This window comes from Verticillium nonalfalfae (assembly GCF_003724135.2).
Source record: "Verticillium nonalfalfae strain VnAa140/NRRL 66861 chromosome Unknown scaffold_107, whole genome shotgun sequence".
NCBI lineage: Eukaryota > Fungi > Ascomycota > Sordariomycetes > Glomerellales > Plectosphaerellaceae > Verticillium > Verticillium nonalfalfae.
This window is the reverse complement of record NW_021167332.1, coordinates 23,559-40,915: the sequence shown is the minus strand read 5'-3', so window position 1 is coordinate 40,915 and position 17,357 is coordinate 23,559. Positions and strand designations below refer to the sequence as shown.

At 58.8% G+C, this 17,357-nt stretch overlaps 5 protein-coding genes across 5 annotated transcripts; 3 read left to right on the top strand and 2 right to left on the bottom strand.

Annotated features, from left to right (window-relative positions):
* Positions 1-238: 238 nt before the first annotated feature.
* On the bottom strand, positions 239-2,149 carry D7B24_000543 (uncharacterized protein; the record flags this gene model as incomplete). The annotated part of the gene is made up of 2 exons (XM_028634799.1): positions 239-700; positions 776-2,149. 2 exons carry the CDS (start codon positions 2,147-2,149, stop codon positions 239-241), a joined length of 1,836 nt encoding a protein of 611 aa, XP_028492525.1.
* Positions 2,150-6,467: 4,318 nt separating this feature from the next.
* On the top strand, positions 6,468-7,484 carry D7B24_000542 (uncharacterized protein; the record flags this gene model as incomplete). Its single annotated transcript, XM_028634798.1, has 1 exon — positions 6,468-7,484. One exon carries the CDS (start codon positions 6,468-6,470, stop codon positions 7,482-7,484), a length of 1,017 nt encoding a protein of 338 aa, XP_028492524.1.
* Positions 7,485-8,044: 560 nt separating this feature from the next.
* WDR6 (WD repeat-containing protein 6) lies at positions 8,045-11,463 on the top strand (the record flags this gene model as incomplete). The annotated part of the gene is made up of 2 exons (XM_028634797.1): positions 8,045-8,056; positions 8,110-11,463. The coding sequence occupies 2 exons, from the start codon at positions 8,045-8,047 to the stop codon at positions 11,461-11,463; spliced, it is 3,366 nt and encodes a 1,121-aa protein (XP_028492523.1).
* Positions 11,464-11,741: 278 nt separating this feature from the next.
* D7B24_000540 (uncharacterized protein) lies at positions 11,742-14,494 on the bottom strand (the record flags this gene model as incomplete). The annotated part of the gene is made up of 2 exons (XM_028634796.1): positions 11,742-14,211; positions 14,265-14,494. The coding sequence occupies 2 exons, from the start codon at positions 14,492-14,494 to the stop codon at positions 11,742-11,744; spliced, it is 2,700 nt and encodes an 899-aa protein (XP_028492522.1).
* Positions 14,495-15,368: 874 nt separating this feature from the next.
* Positions 15,369-16,923, top strand: NPT1 (nicotinate phosphoribosyltransferase; the record flags this gene model as incomplete). The annotated part of the gene is made up of 3 exons (XM_028634795.1): positions 15,369-15,564; positions 15,688-16,741; positions 16,791-16,923. 3 exons carry the CDS (start codon positions 15,369-15,371, stop codon positions 16,921-16,923), a joined length of 1,383 nt encoding a protein of 460 aa, XP_028492521.1.
* Positions 16,924-17,357: the final 434 nt, after the last annotated feature.

Genomic DNA, 17,357 nt, shown 5'->3' with positions numbered 1-17,357 from the left:
CCGCGAAACGCACGGCTGGCCAGATCATGATGGCTGAAGTCATGATCCTTCCGGACCATCCGTGCCAGTCACTACAAGTGACCATAGTCGAGAGTTCCCTCTTCATATCCTTCCTTCACCAACCACATTGCGCCGAGCAATGCGTAGTCAGCGCCTACCCCGGAGCCGAATAGACTCGGTGTCCCAACCTGGTCTTCGGATGGTTTTTACACCACAGGCAGGCAGACTGCACGTTTCGTCATTTGTCTTGGCCGTCCATCGCTGATCCGCCACCCGGGGAATTCCACCGGCCGTGGGCGCTCGAGGAACGGTGAGCTCGGTGGCCGCCAATGTGATTTTGGGCTTGTTCAGCCGCATCAAAGTAATAGTGCTGTTGTATGTTGATTCTGCGTCGTCGCAGCGTCTTTTTCTTATAATCTCCGTGTTCATCGCCTTCTCGTGTCGTTCTGCTCTTTACATGCTCTGCGCTTGGATGCGCGCCGGCTAAACCATTCACATCAGTATGCAGCCGCCGGGAGCCAGCTTGGCCGGGGGTGTCGCCACTTACAGGACTGTTGAGCATGCTCTGACGCTTGTTCCGCCCCTTCTTGATGTGGCTCTTGAGAGCGCTCGAATCGAGCGGCTTGAGCAGCTCAAAACTGCAAAGCAACTCCGATGACACGGACATGACGGCGCCCCAGTTGTCAAACTCGCCGCAGTACTAGAAGTCCACGAGTCAGCCTACCGATTCACCTGCCTGCCTGCGTGCCTGCCTTGGCGTGCGGGGAACACCTACGTTAGGAGCACTGAACACCGTCACCAAGAGCCTGTCCGTGAAGAATTCGTAGCCGTCTTCGACGACCATGTGCGCGCGGCAGATAAGATCAAAGTCGTGCTTGGCCAGGAAATCTTCAATGACCGTCTTGCCAAAACAATAACTGACGCCGCGCTCGTTCGCTTCCCAGTCGCTGTCCATTTCGGCAGGGTCAGCCCACACCAAATCGTTGAGAAGACCGTAGTCGGGAATGTCGGTTGGTCGGGCGATGCCCCGGATGTCATCCATGTGGTTCAGTGCCGGCGAGAGACCACCGTGCACGCAGAAAATCTTGCCGGCGACAACGGCAGCAATGGGCAGTGTGTTGAAGCAGTCGATGAACGTCTTCCAGATCTTGACGTTGCACCTACGTTTGCATTCGTCGTAGAAGCCGTAGACGCGCGTGACGTTGGCGCACTCGTGGTTGCCGCGCAGGAGGAAAAAGTTGTCGGGGAACTTGACTTTGTAGCAGAGAAGCAGCAGAATCGTCTCGAGCGACTGCTTGCCGCGGTCGACGTAATCGCCGAGGAAGAGGTAGTTGGAAGACGGCGGAAAGCCGCACATCTCGAACATGCGGATGAGGTCGGTGTACTGGCCGTGGACATCGCCGACAATCTTGACGGGGGCATCGAGCTCGAGCAGCGCGGGCTGCGTCAAGAGCACCTCGCGAGCGCGTTGGCAAATGGCGACAATCTCGGCATTCTTAAGGCAGACTCCCTTGGTCACCTTGCCGGCGTAGGCTGCGTCCAGCAGGCGCTTGATGTAGTCGTCGAGATCCATGTCTTTGATCTCGCCCATGGCGACGCCCGTAGGCGCATCGGCCTGCGGGGTGTTGTCGTCGACCGCAGCCTCAGAAATGGGGATCTCGCCATCGGTCTTGCTGAGGATGGACTTGCCAGGCGCTTGGAGATGGGTGTTGAGGCTGGCGCTGGCGCAGGGCGGCTGGTCGGAGACGTGATCGACCTCACCGGACGCCTGGGCCGCACTGACGTCGTGGAAGCCCTTCTGGGTGTGGTGCACGGGGGACGGGGGTGGTTGGAGGTCGTCGACGGGCGAGTCGAGCTCGCTCAGGGCGCCGCCGCCACCAGGGCTCATGGGCGACGAGATGGAGTCGTGGCGGCTGCCGCGGGATGTGGCCGACCGGCCGCTCTTGCCTGACTTGACCGAAGCTGCGTCGTCGTTATTGGCGGACATGGAAGCTCGGGGGCTGTCGGTGGACTTGTTGGTAATCTTGGAGCGCAGAGACCGGAATGAGCGCGATGACTCTTTCGTGTCGGATCGGGAGAAGGACGGGTACGACTTGAAGTCGTCGGGCCCATCCTTGGAGCCCTTATCCTTGGAAGGCTGGTTGCCCATGATGCAGAATCAGAGAGTACTGCTGCGAGGTAAGAATGATTTGCGTCGCTGTGCCTGTCCGGCTGGTCCTAGGGAGGGTAGAAGATGTGATCTAGGACGGACAGGAAGCGGGTGGAGGGGGAGGAGCGGCGACCAGCGGAGGCGTCCGTTTTCGGGAACGGGAGGCGGGTGGCCTGGGAGCTGGGCTATGCGGAATGAATTCGGTCGGGTTGAAAAGGAAGGCGGTTGTCGCTGGCAGTTATCGTCAATCAGCAGCAGTCGGCGATCTCGATTGGCACGATGACGAATTGGTGCTGCTGTCGGGAGCGCACGTTGATGGGCTTAATCGGAGAATGCGGGTGATGCGGTGAAGCTGAATCTAGTCTCTGCGTCAGCCTTGTCCGACATGCTCAGAGCCAAGGTATTGGGTGGTGAGAGGTTGAGTTCGGGGGGTGGGAGGGGGCCGTGAGACCAAGACACAAGATGCAGGACCCGCTCGATGACCGCACAGCGGGACAAAGACAGGTGCTTGCTTATCAGGCAGCTGAGAGTGGGAGATAAGTACCTGACGGTCTGTCTGTTTGAGATGGTGTGTCGGGTCAAGAAACCTGGTAAGAGCCGAGCAGGATGCAAGGTTGAGTTGATAGATGGGAAGACGGTGAATAGCGGCGAGGAGAGATGGAGAGGAGAAGGTGCAACGTGATGGTGGTGGTTGCGGCGGTGGGTGGTAGAAGTTGCTAGTCGGTCTACCTTAGTTCGGTCAGAGAGAAGAGAGGGTGCTTGGAGCTGATGACCAACTGGGCCCGGCGGGATGGCGGAGGTGGTGGTTGGAGGAGAGGATGCCAAGGTTTTGTATCGAACCCAGGCCCGAACCCAGGCCTGTCCAGTGTGCGTGGCTGCCCTGTACGCTGCTGTTCGCTAGGGTGCTATGGGGCTCCTCCCAAGGAGCTTGGGGCGGGTCGACTGGGGTGGTCGGTCGGTCGGCCAGCGGAGCTTAGGGGGGTAGGTACCGTAGGTCGGCCAGGAGTTAAGGCGCTGTCAGTGCTTTCCCCGGCCGTTTCCCTGTCACTCCAGTCCACCATCCACGCTCGCTTTAACATCCGTCATCAAACAGTTGCTCTTCGCTGGCCACGTATTCGTCCACGAGGCTCACAGTTCTGTTTTGCCGATGACCCCAACTCTGGCTGACGCCTTCTACCCTCCCCCGGCCTGCCGCAATGGCGAGATCAATGGGTGGGTATATGGCCTGAGACCCGATAGAGAACGACCGTTCCTGTCCAGCCCACCCTCCGTGACGGAACCCTTATCGAGCGCCGCATCCAGCCTGGCTTGGCTGTCACCAATGGGGGCGCCCAGATGAAGCAGCAGCTGTGCCAGCGACCACCACATCTACCAGGATCACGTTGAAAGCTTACAGAGGCCACCATGGCCAAAGGAGCAAGATGGACCGACGTCAAATTACGCCACGATGCTATTCAAGCGCAAGAGTCAGTCCCGGCTGAGAGGGTTGGTCACGATAGGGAAATTGTCGAGCCCTGGCTGGCTGAGGGCCCTGCGAACTAGAGGGCCGCCTCGACCCCATCGACGCCGGCTCGCGCAGGCGATGGACCACGCTTGGCCCAGCGCCAGCCCAGGATCCCCGCGCTCGTGGCGAGGCAGAGCCAGGGGGATGGGACGGAAGGTTTCTGCTGAATGGGCAAATGGTTTGATGTCAAGTGACCACAATATCCCAGGAAACACGATGCCCCAGGAACTAAGCTTGGCTGAGACGGGCAACGCGAGGGGCGGGTGACCTCCGTTTTGCGCAAATGCCATCCCAGGGCCAGCCTTGCAATAGTCCAGCCAGCTTTGGGGGTTCATTCGAGGCTCGGGTCACATGCTCTGCGCGAAGGGGTGGGAGGTGTCGGATACACTCGGCGGAACGAAAGCCTTGCTGCAGTGCAACGAGAATGAGCCCGCCCGGTGGCACATCACCTTGGAGGCTCCTTCGCCGATCGGAGCCATCGGCCTTGACGGCCTACATCCGCGTGGCTCGTCGGGGTATTGCAGCAGTAGTATCCTTCATTTTACTGGTCGTGACAATGCTCAAAGGCCACACGATCGGACCAGCTCAATCGGCTCGGAGCAGCGGTGGCCTCGGGCCTTCCCTGTTGTCAGCCTTGGCCACATGCAGATGTCTTCGATAATCACCTTGGCATCAGCGGATTTCGGTCCCGCAGTGCGGTGAAGGATTCCTGCAAGAATCTGCGGTTTCGTCGGGGTGATCAATCTGGGATGCCAATTTTTATTCGCGGGTTCATCACCAGGCCAAGTCCACTGACCATGTTTTTAAGACCACTCCCACCAACCCGTGTCCCATCGTGTGATTCTTTCACCGCGATCGAGCCCCTTGGAATATGTTTTGGACTGAGGATGGGCGAGGTACACGTTGACGATTAGCCCCTCGCCTCAAAGCTCGTATCTTTGGCTATTTTGCCACCTTGTCGGGGTTCAAGAATCACGAGCTGCGAATGATCAATTGAGTAGCACTCCGGTCTGGAGTTTTGAAGTAGGGGTGAGACAGATACGGGCGAGACAGCGGTTCGTTTAGCAAACAAATCGGACTTTTGGCAAATGTTTTGCTTGCTACACGTTTAAAAGGCGGGTTGCCGATCCCAGTGCAGTTGATCACATCACCATGGGCAGTGTCTGACCTCATCAGCCACACTGCCAGTGATGAAGGCATCCCCAGGAGCCGACAAGGTACAGCTGACGTGGACACAGCGGACAGCGATGAGTGCTCGGTTCTATAATTAGGTAGGAGCGTCCGCCTCCTCGTTGGCTGTTGCCTGGCTGGTGGTGTGGTGGGTGAGTGACAAGCCGCACTCAATCAACCTGTGGAGGGGCTTAGCAGCAGTGAGGTGGGGCCAGCAGAAAGCCATCCACACAGCACCCGCAGCACCACAGCAGTAGGCGAAAGGGCCAGGGGACAGGCACAAGACAGGCACAACAGAAGACGAGAAGGGGAGAATGAGCTGTGGTTTGCGGCTCAGCCTCTCGGGGATGACGAACAGGGGCCGCTTGTTCGAGGGGTCAAGACTGCCGTTTGCTTGAGCTGCCAAGGCTGGTAGGAGATTTCCGTGTCGCGGTCTTGACTCGGCACCACGCAAATTGCCTTTCCGGGCTGCGCAGTGTGCGTGTATGTTGCGGGTGAGAGCTAGGGGGAGCAGAGGCTTAGGGAGACGACGACGATGGTGGATCAGAGCTCGACTCATTCTCTTCGGCAGTCGCGACGGTCGTTCATTGTTGGGAGCGGATGAAGGTAGGAAGGAACAAGCTGGATCACGCAAGTGAGGCGAGCGGCGGATGCGTCAGGATGCCAATTCGCTTCCCATCTTACTGTCAGCAATGAGAAGAGTCAGCAATGAAAAAGGGTCAGCAGTGAAAAGAAAAATGCCGTGCTGGCTGTGAAAAATGCAGGCTTGGCTTGGCTGGCTCAAGGCATAGTATCTTGGGCTGAGAGCCACTGTTTCAGCTTGCTGCTTTTGGTGGTGATGGTTCACTGGGAGATGGTAACAACAACTGATGGCTGATCTAGGAAAGATGGCTGGTGAGGGATGACGCAAGTACTTCCCCACCTCGAGGACCGCAAACTGTACTTGTTACGTCGCGACGCCTCATTGAAGACCCCTCCCAGCCAGGATGTGCTCTCCACTGCCGGGCTGTCTACTAGCCAGCTGGTACGCGTATGGGCCATCTCCGCAGGTAGCTGTGATGGGCAATTCTGCCCACAGGTACCAAGGTAGGTACTGTGATGGTGTAGTAGTGGTGTGCACAGCATTGGGCGATGGAGAGAGGCTTGCTGGGGCTGAGTGTTGACTTAAGTGGAGACGGCCCTCACTGGAGAGCTCCCAGGGCCCCTGTCTATCACTGCCCATCAGTGGAGCGAAACCGAAAAGCTCACTCGCTTTGCCCGCCTGCGCCACTCGAGTCGTTTCCCAGGGCCGCGTAAGGTGCAGCCCATCCCGCCCTTCCTGCCATTCCCATGGATCGATCGCCCAGTATAAGTAAATGCATTGCTGCTGCTGCTATCGTTTCGGTGTATGCTATCTATTCTCGTCTTTCATCTCCCACCTCGTCCTCCCTTCGACTTTGAATACTCCATTCGATACCATCACACGCATCGGTATTCGATATCTCTCGCTACAACAACCCATCAACACTTGCATTCGCTACAAGTGCCACCACCCTCGCTCGACCACCATCTACCACCACACCAAACGAGCACCCCCCTGGTCACCCCGAACAACCAACCCCCCACAAGCAACACAAGACATCAGATCAGCACTACAATCTCAATATGGGTGTCGGTCGCTTTCTCTGCGTGGCTCTGCCGTTTATACTGTCCACGGCATCCCTCATCTTCCTCCTCATCGCCTGTCTCGGCGGTGTCTCCAACAAGGATCTGCACATGTTCCGCGTGAACACGACGAACCTCGAGATCAACCCCGCCGACTTTAAGGACATTGTATCCGATATTCTCTCGCGCGATGTGCTGCCCGAGGTCAACATTGTGGCTCGCCAGGACGCTTCCGACATCGAGGGCGCTGTCAGCGACGCTCTGACGAACAACATCACCGCCAAGGCCCTCGGCCTCGACAACGTCTACGACATTGCGCTCTGGGGCTTCTGCACGACCGACAACAAGGGCGACCGCAGCTGCACCGATCCCCAGTTTGACTGGGCCCACAAGCAGCTCAACACGTCTTTCATCGAGGGCGTCGGAGATGTCGCCGGTCGCCGCGTCGAGCTTCCCTCGGAGGTCGAGGACTCGCTGAAGCTCTTCAACACGGTGGTCAAGTGGACTCAGGTCGCCTACATCATCGCCTTCATCTCTCTGGCGCTGTCGGTCATCTTTGGCATCTTCGCCAACTGCACGCGCGTCATGTCTTGCGTCACCTTCCTCGTCGCGCAGGTGGCCTCGATCTCGGTCGTCGCCTCGGCTGCCCTCTCCACCGCCATGTCCGCCATTGTCGTCGGCGCCATCAAGGGCACGGGCAAGTGGTACGGCGTCGGTGCCAGCTTCGACACGACGTTCCTTGCGCTCGTCTGGATCTCGGCGGCGTGCGCTCTCGGTGCCGGTTTCTTCTGGATGTTCACCATCTGCTGCTGCGCACCCAGCCACAACTCGCGCGATCGCAAGAGCCGCAACCGTGGCTCGACCGACGCCGAGAAGCTCCTGCCCGGTGGCAACTCGTATCAGCCCCTCGCCTCGCCCGCGAACCAGGGCTTCTACAACCCCCAGCAGCCGACCTCGTTTGGCGCCCCTCACGCTACTCGTGAGATGGCTTACGAGCCCTACTCGCATCGTCAGTAAAACATGACGGTGGAGCGACGTGGTTCCGTGGCGTTTGCGGCTCGAATTCTCTTTTTTCTTCCTCACGATAAGCGATGAACGATGGGTCAGGGTCGTTCCAGATGGAACAGACTACGTGGGATAGGTCATGGAAATACCCAAACGGGTGGATGAAGCCTTGGCAATACTAGAATACTCATGAATTAATGATTCTACAAACATGTATTTTGAGAGACGAAGTGATGCTCATGGCTCGTCGTGAACGTGATGCTTGCTGTATTTGACTGCTTCGTGGAAGAGGACTGGATCTGGAAGGTGGGGCTCCCTCCACCATGACGGGCAGGCACTCGATGAGTCGAACCAGCGAAAATCTCCAAAACCCTCAACTCCTTTCAGCGTTCAGCCAGTGAAGAGCTCCAATTTTGCTTCATCAACACAGTTACGTCTCCTGTATTGATGCTCCAGATATTTTTCTTCCTCTCCTTTGTCTCATTCCCCTGTGCTAGCGGCCCGTCGATTGGAGTTACCCCGCCACAGCTACGGTCAGGTTCATGGAGGGGCAATCCACCAAACCACCCACCATGAGCACCTCAGTATGAACCTCGAATGATGGATCAGCCTCTGGTAACACACTGACAAATCACAGTCTCCCCTCCAGAGGACATCCCTCCTGGTCCCCATCACCGCCCTGGCCTTCTTGTCATCCTCCACGCCAACTCTCCTCGTCGCGGAAGACAACCTCCTCAAAGCCTACGACACATCAACACACACCCTCCGCCTCACCCTCCGCGTCTTCCACGCCCAAACCATCCACGGCATCGTCATCAGCGACGACCTCATCCTCCTATGGGGTAACCAATCTGTCACCGCCCTGCCAACCTCAGCCCTCGAGGCCGCCCTGACCGGCCGCGGCGAACCCCCCGCGCCCCTCGCAGAAGTCAAAGCCCACGACTGGCTCTTCAGCGTCGCCGTCTCGCCCGCGGGCCGCATCGCCTTCGTGACGGCCCACAACGAGATCCTCGAAGCCACCTACGATGCCGCCGCGCAGAAGCTCGTCCTCGGCCGGATCGTCGCCCCCCCGCGTCCCGGTCTGTACGCGGCCAAGGCGGCGTGGACGGCGCCCTCGACGCTGCTGGTCGCGGGCGGCACAGCCTTTGGCGAGATTGTCGTGTGGACGTGCGAGCTGCCCGGTACCGGGACACCGAGCTGCGAGGTGCTCTCCGTCTTTGCGGGGCACGAGGGCTCCATCTTTGGGGTGGACATTTCGCCTGAGTTTGAGGTTGCTGAGGGGCCGCCAGGAGAGAAGATGCGCTTGCTGGCGAGCTGCAGCGATGACCGGACGATTCGGCTGTGGGATGTCTCTGCGGCGTCGTTGGAGAGAGGCGTCGTGCAGGCTTCCTTTGGGGAGGCGCGCGAGACGGGGTTTGGCAGCGTTGACCTCTCTGCTGTGGCGGATGCGTCGAGTGCCCCGGTCGCGGTGGCCATGGGGCATGGTTCGCGAATCTGGCATGTCAAGTTCGCGGGGCATGATCTTGGCTTCGAGAATGGCCAGGTCGTGATGCCGGTCTATTCATTCGGAGAGGATGCCACGGTGCACAAGTGGCGGTTGGAGGTGGATGTTGCGGCGTGGCAGGAGAGGAGAGCATCTGCCGATGCAGTCGACGGAGGCGCGGGTAAGCTGATACTGCGAGAAACGTTTGCCCACCACGACGGGAAGCACATCTGGGCGGCAGCTGTTGAGCCCCTGAAGCAGGGGGGCTCTCTGATCGCCACTGGAGGCGCGGATGCGAGAGTCAACCTCATCACCGACGATGTAGACACGACAGCGAGCGGCGAGGGAAGCAATGGGCTTGACACGCTTCCAAGTGAGCTTTCTCAGCTCGTCTTCGAAGACATCCTGAGTCTGTTGCCGCCATCAACTCAAGAATATCCGCCACCTTCGAGGAAACGGCCGGAAGGGTTTCAGAACTTTGTCTTCATTTCTCAAGATACGTTGCTGGCTGCAAGCACCAGAGGAAGGATCCTCTTGGGGACATTTGCGGCAGATCTCGCATGGGAGGAGGTTTCTTACGAAGGCCAACACGGTCGCGACCTGGCATACTGCACTACAATCAGGAGTCCTGCCCCTGGCGTAGCCATCCTAGGGACGGCCACGAAGAAGTTGTTCTTGTACAAGGATTCGACGGTCAAGGAAATCACCGTCATGAACGGCAAGGTCTCCGATATCTTCGTCGTCAGGCCCCTCAGTGACGATAGCCCTTCGGTGGTGGAGCTTCTCATTATGATGATAGGAGGTCCAGACGTTATGCAGCTCCTGACTGTTGACATATCCTCCGTCACCGTGACTTCCAGCCTTTTGGTCCCCGGTCAACAAGCTGGCTACGTCGCGACAGCAGCCCATCTAGTCGGCGATGTTTTGCTTATTGGCTCTCGTCACGGTCACCTCTCTCTCTTCCAACGCTCTCCTACTGAATTGACGCTTCAATCACCCATCGTCCGTCATACAGTAGACACCATCACTTCGATCATCTCCCTCCCAACGTCCCTCAACGGCGAAACTCACCTCCTCATCACAGCTCGCGACGCTCATTATCGGCTCTACTCTCTTCTCTCATCCCACAAACCCCATCTCACACTCCTCCACCAGACGCATGTGCCATGCCTCACCACCATTGAATCAGCCCACTTCTCCCCCGAATACGACCTCCTCCTGACAGGCTTCCGCAGCAGGCTCTTCACCCTCTACAACGAAACCACCCGCCGCGACCTCCACACCCACGACGTCGGAGGTCCCAACCGCATCTGGTCCGCCCCAGCCCCCGCCTCCTCCCCGCTCCGCATCGCCTACGCCAGGGCAGGCATCCTCCTCCTCAAAACCCAGCACCACCCTCCCCACGAGGTTCTCAAATCCGGCACCCACGGCCGCGAGATCCGCGCCGTAGCCTGCGCCAACGGGCCCTACCTCGCCACCGCCAGCGAGGACACCTCCATCCGCCTCTGGCACGACGACGGCCGCTGCGTCGCGAGCCTCAAGAGTCACCGCGCCGGCCTCCAGGGTCTGCGCTGGCTCGCCGACCGCGGCGACGGGGCTCTGCTCTTCAGCTGCGGCGGCAATGAGGAGTTCGTCGTGTGGAGGGTGAGGCAGCTCCCCGGCGCCGGCGCCGCGTTCTCCGGCCCGGCCGTCGTGCGGGAGGCGGTCTGGGCGGACAAGAGCCCCGACGGCGATCTGCGCATTCTCGACTTTGACATCACTGCCGCGCAAGGCGGCGTCGCTGTGAGCATGGTGTTCTCAAACTCGACAGTGGGCACGTATCGCTACGACGGTGGACAGTTCACACTTCTGGCCAAGGGACGGTACACGGGCGCTTGCCTGACGAGAGTCAGACATCTCCGCGTGGACGGCGCAGAGCTCGAGATCGGAACGGCAGCCACGGATGGCCATCTCGGCGTCTGGATCGCGCAAAGGGGTGGAACGGACGTTGCGGGGGAATACGCCCTCCAGACGACGGCAAGACTGCACCAAAGCTCCGTCAAGGCGCTGGACATGGTCAATCTCGACCACGACGGGGCGGAGATCCGCCTCATCCTGACCGGCGGCGACGACAACGGTCTCGGTATGACTGTGCTCCAGCGGCGGCATGGCAAGTACGAGTTCGTCTCCAAGACGGGCGTCAAGGGCGCTCATGCGGCGGCGATCAACGGTCTCGCAATTCTGCAGACGATGCCGCCGAGCACGGAAGAGCAAGCGCGGCGGACGACGTTTGCTACGGTAAGTAACGACCAGCGCGTCAAGGTGTGGTCCCTAAGATGGGGCCTGACCGAGGACGACGAGGCGCAGCTCACCCTGTTGGCGAACGAAAACAGCGGTGTTGCAGACCCAGGCGATCTTGATGTTCTCGACGGGGCTGAGGAGAAGGATTATAGAGAAATTGTAGTTGTGGGTGTCGGCATGGAGACCTGGCGTTTTGATCTGGCAGGGAAGGGAACACTGCGTAGATAGTAGATATCCTTGATGATAGAGAAAAGCAGTAGACGATCCGGATGTTAGAGCCATTATGATGATGCGATCTTGTGATACCAATTACTTACGATCAACCATTGCGGCATCTTCACGTACAGTGCTGGAGTCAAGACTACCGTGCCATGTATAGTTACGAAAAATATGTCACTACACGCAGCTGAATCCAAATGAAGTATTCGTCATTGAGCGTCTCGCCCAAGAAGGGTATCCAATGCCTAAGTAAGCAAAATGAAAATAACCACGCTATGCAGCTTCCCCTATCGGGGAGGCACGGCCTCCGCAACTCCCCTCGTGATATTTGGTCCTGTTCCAATTCCCGTCAACGTCCTCACGAACCAGTGCAGCCACCCCTCTGTCTCCAGCGTGGCCTTGAGCTCCTCCGCGCGCGCCTCGACATCCTCAACCTGGCGTTCGAAAACCAAGACGCCGTCCTCGACATCCCCAACCTTGCCCCCAAGCGCATTGACCTCGTAATCGAGCCGCGCGGCGAGGACCTCAACCTCCCGGATGGCCTCTGTGAGGCGCCCGCGCTCGGATGCAATGAGCTCAGACGAGCCCTGCTTGACGCGCTGGTAGGCTTCAGAGAGCTGATAGTAGAGGCCCTGGATCTCCTCGTGCTCGCGCGTGTAGTGCGCGTCAAGGGCTTCAATGGCCCCAACCTTTGTGACGACCCAGGGTGAAATGTGGTTGCTAATCGAATAGATGGAGCCGTACAGAGCGCGGGCCAGCTCAGCGACACCAGCCTGCTGCTTGAGGGCGACGAGGGGGTCGTGGGGCGGGGCGGTGTCAGGGAGCAGGCCTGTGACCTCCTCCCAGCGCAGCACCGCCTCCTCTGCATCGCCAAAGGAGAGGCGACGCGGCCAGCGTGCTTCGCTGATCGCCGGTCTGCGGGATGGCGTGGAATACTCGATGCTGTGCCGGCGCTGGAGAAATGCTGCCTCGATGTTTTCGCCTCGTTCTGCCTCAAAGGGTCCAAGGAGATCCGTCTCGATGGTCGAACCGACGACCGACGGCTGGGCGTCGTCGTTGTCTTCCTCCTTGATCGGCTCACTGACGGCGTGGCTCCATTCGCTGCCGACACGCGAGGGCGGGTCTGCAACTTGCTGGTCGTCGTCTCCCTCGGCTGCGCCCTTCTCGATTTCGTTAGCCTGCTCCGCCTCCTTTTTGAACGAGTTGAGGTATTCTTCCGGCTTGTTCTTCCAGGTGAATGCTCTGTTAATCCCCACCGGAGGAGCTGATAGTGTCGAGTTTTGCTGGAGTGCCGACGTGCTCGGGGTCGCATACCCTCCATCAGAGAAATCATCCCTGCTGGGCCGGCTGGCGTGGCCTCTCCGACTGCCACCTATGGTATCTTTGATGCGCCCGAGTCCAGACCGGGCGTCGCTGACGCGGCCAGCCACGCTCTTGAACACACCCCTCCGCGATGGATCCTTCTCCCCCAAGACGGCATCATTCATAGTCGCAGCCTGAATAGGAGTTTGGACAGGGTGTAGGGCATTCGCCGGTTCCTCTTTGGTACGCTGGACCTCCTCTTCCAAGGGCAAAGACTGCACCCTTCTGCTGGGCGTCACGACACCCTCCTTGGCCTCCTTTTCGCCAAAGAGGATGGCGCTCATGTCGGGCGTCTTTTCGTTGGATTCTAGCGCCGTCCTCTTAGGCTTGCCGAGCCAAAGCCATTTGGCACGTTCGCCGGAGACCAGGTCGACGAATTTCGATATGTCCAGCGTCTCAATGTCTCCAATGGCGCCCTTGTCCCGCCCACCGACCAGGCCGATGACGAGCTCGCCTCTCTTTCCGCCGATTTCTGCCACCGTGGACTTGACAGCCTTTTGGACGCCCCAGCCCTCGCCCGCTGCGGCCTTGGCCGTGACGCTGTGGAGCTTGAGAACTGTCTGACGGTCCAGCCGCCTCGTCTTTTCCAGCTTCTGCGACCTCTGGAACCACGAAATACCTCGCTTCGTGCAATCAATGTCGAACACGTCCTTGGCGACTGGCGCTCCCAGGTAGTGGAGACGATTCCTTGCGCCGGCCAGCATGCCGAGCAATGCAGCCACAGTCGTCGGGCCGAGGATGCCGTCAGTGGGCTCGATGTTGTAGTATTCGGCGCCGACTTCAGTCCACCAGTTGCCAATGGCAGTTTCCGTCTTGTCACAAAGCAGGCCATCGACGTACTCAAACTCGAGTTTGCCAAACAAAAACAGCGCCGTCTGACAGAGCTTGACGAGTTCCAAGACGGACTCGAAAAAGGGCGGGCGGTCGCTCGTTCGGAAGAGCTGATAGAATTTGGCCTGGGTGGCCGGCGTGGGATCGGTCAAGGACATGCCAGATCTGCCAGAACAGCCCAGACGCTTGAGATCCTCATTGACGATAAAAAGCTTTCGGTGGGTTCGAATATCGCCATCGGGAACAGGAATGACGGTCAAGGCCGAAGGAAAACTGCTGAGGTTCGTCACCATGAGCTCGCCTTCGTCCGTCTCCTTCGGTCGTGCGTGATACTGCTGGATGGATTTAAAATACAGCCGCAGCCGAGGTGACCAGGCGGTCTCGTCTGCGGGAACCCCCAAGACTCCTGCCACCACTGTGTGTCGCTCATCGCCTGTATACGTGACTATGACGAGTGTTGGAGACTCGCGAGAGCATGCCCACTGTTCGACCAGATATAGTTCGTATCCACGCAGCACCCGTCGTCGCTCAACAACCGTGACAGCCGGGTCGTCTTCGAGGTATCTGGAATCAATGTCAGACATGCATCAGGAGAGTTGTGGGCTTTCAAGGCCTACCGAAAGGCCACGGGGTCGGCAAAAATCCATCTCTTCTGTGGAAGTGGTACTGGGGCAGACGTAGCAGAATCACCCGAGGCATCCTTTCTCGAGCTCGCAGATCCATTGACCTCAGCTCCGGAAGCCGTGCGGGCATTTCGTGGCGAAGAGTTGACTCGGGCCAGCGTGACCTCCTCCTCGCGGTGTGACCATGGGTCAGGAGGGACTGGAAAAGGGAATCGAAACGACATGGTGTTGCAGCTTCAGGCAAGGCTTTGCCTTTGGCATGGTGACTATTGCACAACCATGAGGGTGTGTAGGCGAGTAGGCCGTCGTCAAGTTGGCCCGAGTCGGAGGCAGCCGTGGGCCGAGGTGCAAGGGCAGGATGCGAAAGGCGATTGACAATGATGGTCGTTGGTGTTGGCTCTCTGCCAACGTGACGCAATATCGGCACCATGCGATGGGGGCCCTCCAGCTTCAGCCACGCATCAGCACTGCCACATTCTACGAGTGAAGGCCATCCAGGTTGGGTACTTGTCTTAAACAGGCTTAGCAGGAATGGCCCGCCTTTTCGTCCCTGCATTGCCTCGATCTATTTCTCATGTCATACAAGCATTATGTATTACTCGTGTTTGGGGGTGGGCGTCTACCAGAGTCTACCAGAGAGAAACAGATTGTGCTTCTTTGCGACAAAGTCAAAGCCGGGAGCAGCTGAGGAAGGTTGGCTTCGCTGAAATAGCGCTAGAAGCCAACAGCCTGGCTGCTTTGGTTGGACAGACCACTGGACCTTGTTAGCTTTGGCACATGAGGTCCTACACTTGCCTTTAAGGTACCTAGAAATACTAAGTGAACCAGCTTACCCAATTCTTGAGCTTGGCCGTGGCACCAGACCCAAATGCCCCTCCTTCGCATGCCACAAGCCAAGTACTAGCCGTACAAGTACCTTCTTCAGACACTCAACCCTCAATCCTCGACCCGTGCTTGACGTAAGGTAGCTGTGACACATCGTTGTCGCATGTCCAGCCCAGCTCCAGCCTATCTCTCCAGCCAGCGCAGTTGACGCGCTTTCTTCCCAGAAACAAAACCATCTTTTGCTGTGCGCCTGCAGTCGTCAAAATCGCCATCATGGATTTCAACAGCTCATCGCCCTACCCTGCGGGCGTCATTTCCTTCCTGGATACTGACTTGTACAAGCTGACGATGCAATGTGCCGTCACCAAGTATTTCAAGGATGTGCCCGTAACCTACGCCTTCACGAACCGAACTCCTGAGAAGAAACTCTCCAGGGAGGCCTTTCGCTGGCTAGAGCAGCAGATCCAGAGTTCGTGACCCCTCTCTGTGTTTGTGTTTTTTTTTTCCGCGCGTGTTTGCCCTCATGATGGTCGTACGACCGATGAGAAATCACGTTCGCGCCGCGGAACCCCGCGCTAACCCCGCCATACAGAACTCGGCAACATTTCCCTGACCGATGAAGAGCACCAGTTCCTACAGCGTCACTGCCCTTACCTGACAGAAGAGTACCTCAACTTCCTCAAGGAGCTGAGGTTGCGACCGCGCGAGCAGGTCACGACGACATTCACCCCCGAAGGCAACGACACGGGCGCAGACACCGATGTCGGCCATGTCGACATCAAGATCCAGGGTACCTGGTCCGAGACGATCCTCTACGAGATCCCCATGCTCGCCCTAACCTCCGAGGCCTACTTCCTCTTCATGGACAAGGACTGGACCTACGACGGCCAGGAAGAGCGCGCCTTCGAGAAGGGCCAGCAGCTCCTTGAGGCCGGCTGCACCTTTTCCGAGTTCGGCACCCGCCGCCGCCGCGACTACCATACCCAGGCTCTCGTCTTCCGCGGCCTCGTCCGTGCCGACAAGCAAGCCGAGGCCCGCGGCTTCAAGGCCCGCCTCAGCGGCACGAGCAACGTCCATCTCGCGATGCGCTTCGGCATCCCCCCCGTCGGTACCGTCGCCCACGAGTGGTTCATGGGCATCGCTGCCATCACCGACGACTACCGCGGCGCCACCGAGGCTGCCCTGCGCTACTGGGTCGGCGCCTTTGGCGGCAAGCTCGGCATCGCCCTCACCGATACCTTTGGCACCCAGGAGTTCTTGCGCGCCTTCAGCCGCCCCGTCGACCCGGTCGATGGCGATGCCGGCGACTACAAGAAGGCGGACGGCTCCGTCAAGACGTACGCTGAGCTGTTCGCCGGTGTGCGCCAGGACTCGGGCGACCCGACCGAGTACGTCGAGATGCTGCGCAAGTACTACGCCGACCAGGGCATCACGGGCAAGACCATGGTCTTCTCCGACTCGCTCAACATTGAGCGATGCCTCGAGTACAAGAAGATTTCCGAGGCCGCGGGTTTCGTGCCGACGTTTGGTGTCGGCACCTTCCTCACCAACGACTTCACCCGACTCAAGGACGGGTCCAAGTCGACGCCCCTCAACATTGTCATCAAGCTGAGCTCGGCGGCTGGCAGGAATGCCATCAAGATCAGGTCAGTTTTCTTGGGCATTTGTCTTGTCCTGAAGCTAATTGTGGTGCAGTGACAACTCGGGTAAGAACACAGGTGATAAGGGCACCGTGGAGAAGGTCAAACAGGAGCTCGGCTACGTGGAGCGCGAGTGGAAGGGCGGCGATGAGACGTCGCGATGGGGCAAGGATGGCGCCAAGCCTTGATACCGCAGCAGACTGCCGAGCGCCAAACCCGAGTGCTGCGGGTGATCACGGCACCGTATGCACTCTGTCTCGGCGCTGAAGCACCCAGTGACCTGGCCATTACGGCGTTGGCCGTTGCGTTCATCAACCAAGCAAGCACGGCGCACTTTCATCACAAAGAGACTCCTTCTCAACCCGCACGGGGCCAGTCCATTGGGACGGGTTGCATCTTTCCCGTGGTGGCTCCGCGGCGCGAGCCGCTCAAGCGACATCCGTCAGCCGCCCGGATGTTATCCAGTGTAAGCTGGCGAGAGACCAAGGTCAGGCCGATTGATCTTCAGGATGCCCAGCTACCTGAGTCACTTCGTCCATGGAATCATCGCAAACAGGATTATACCAGATGGCAGGCAAGGGTAGTAGAGCTTAGCCCCTTTCTCAGAAGCGGCATAGACACA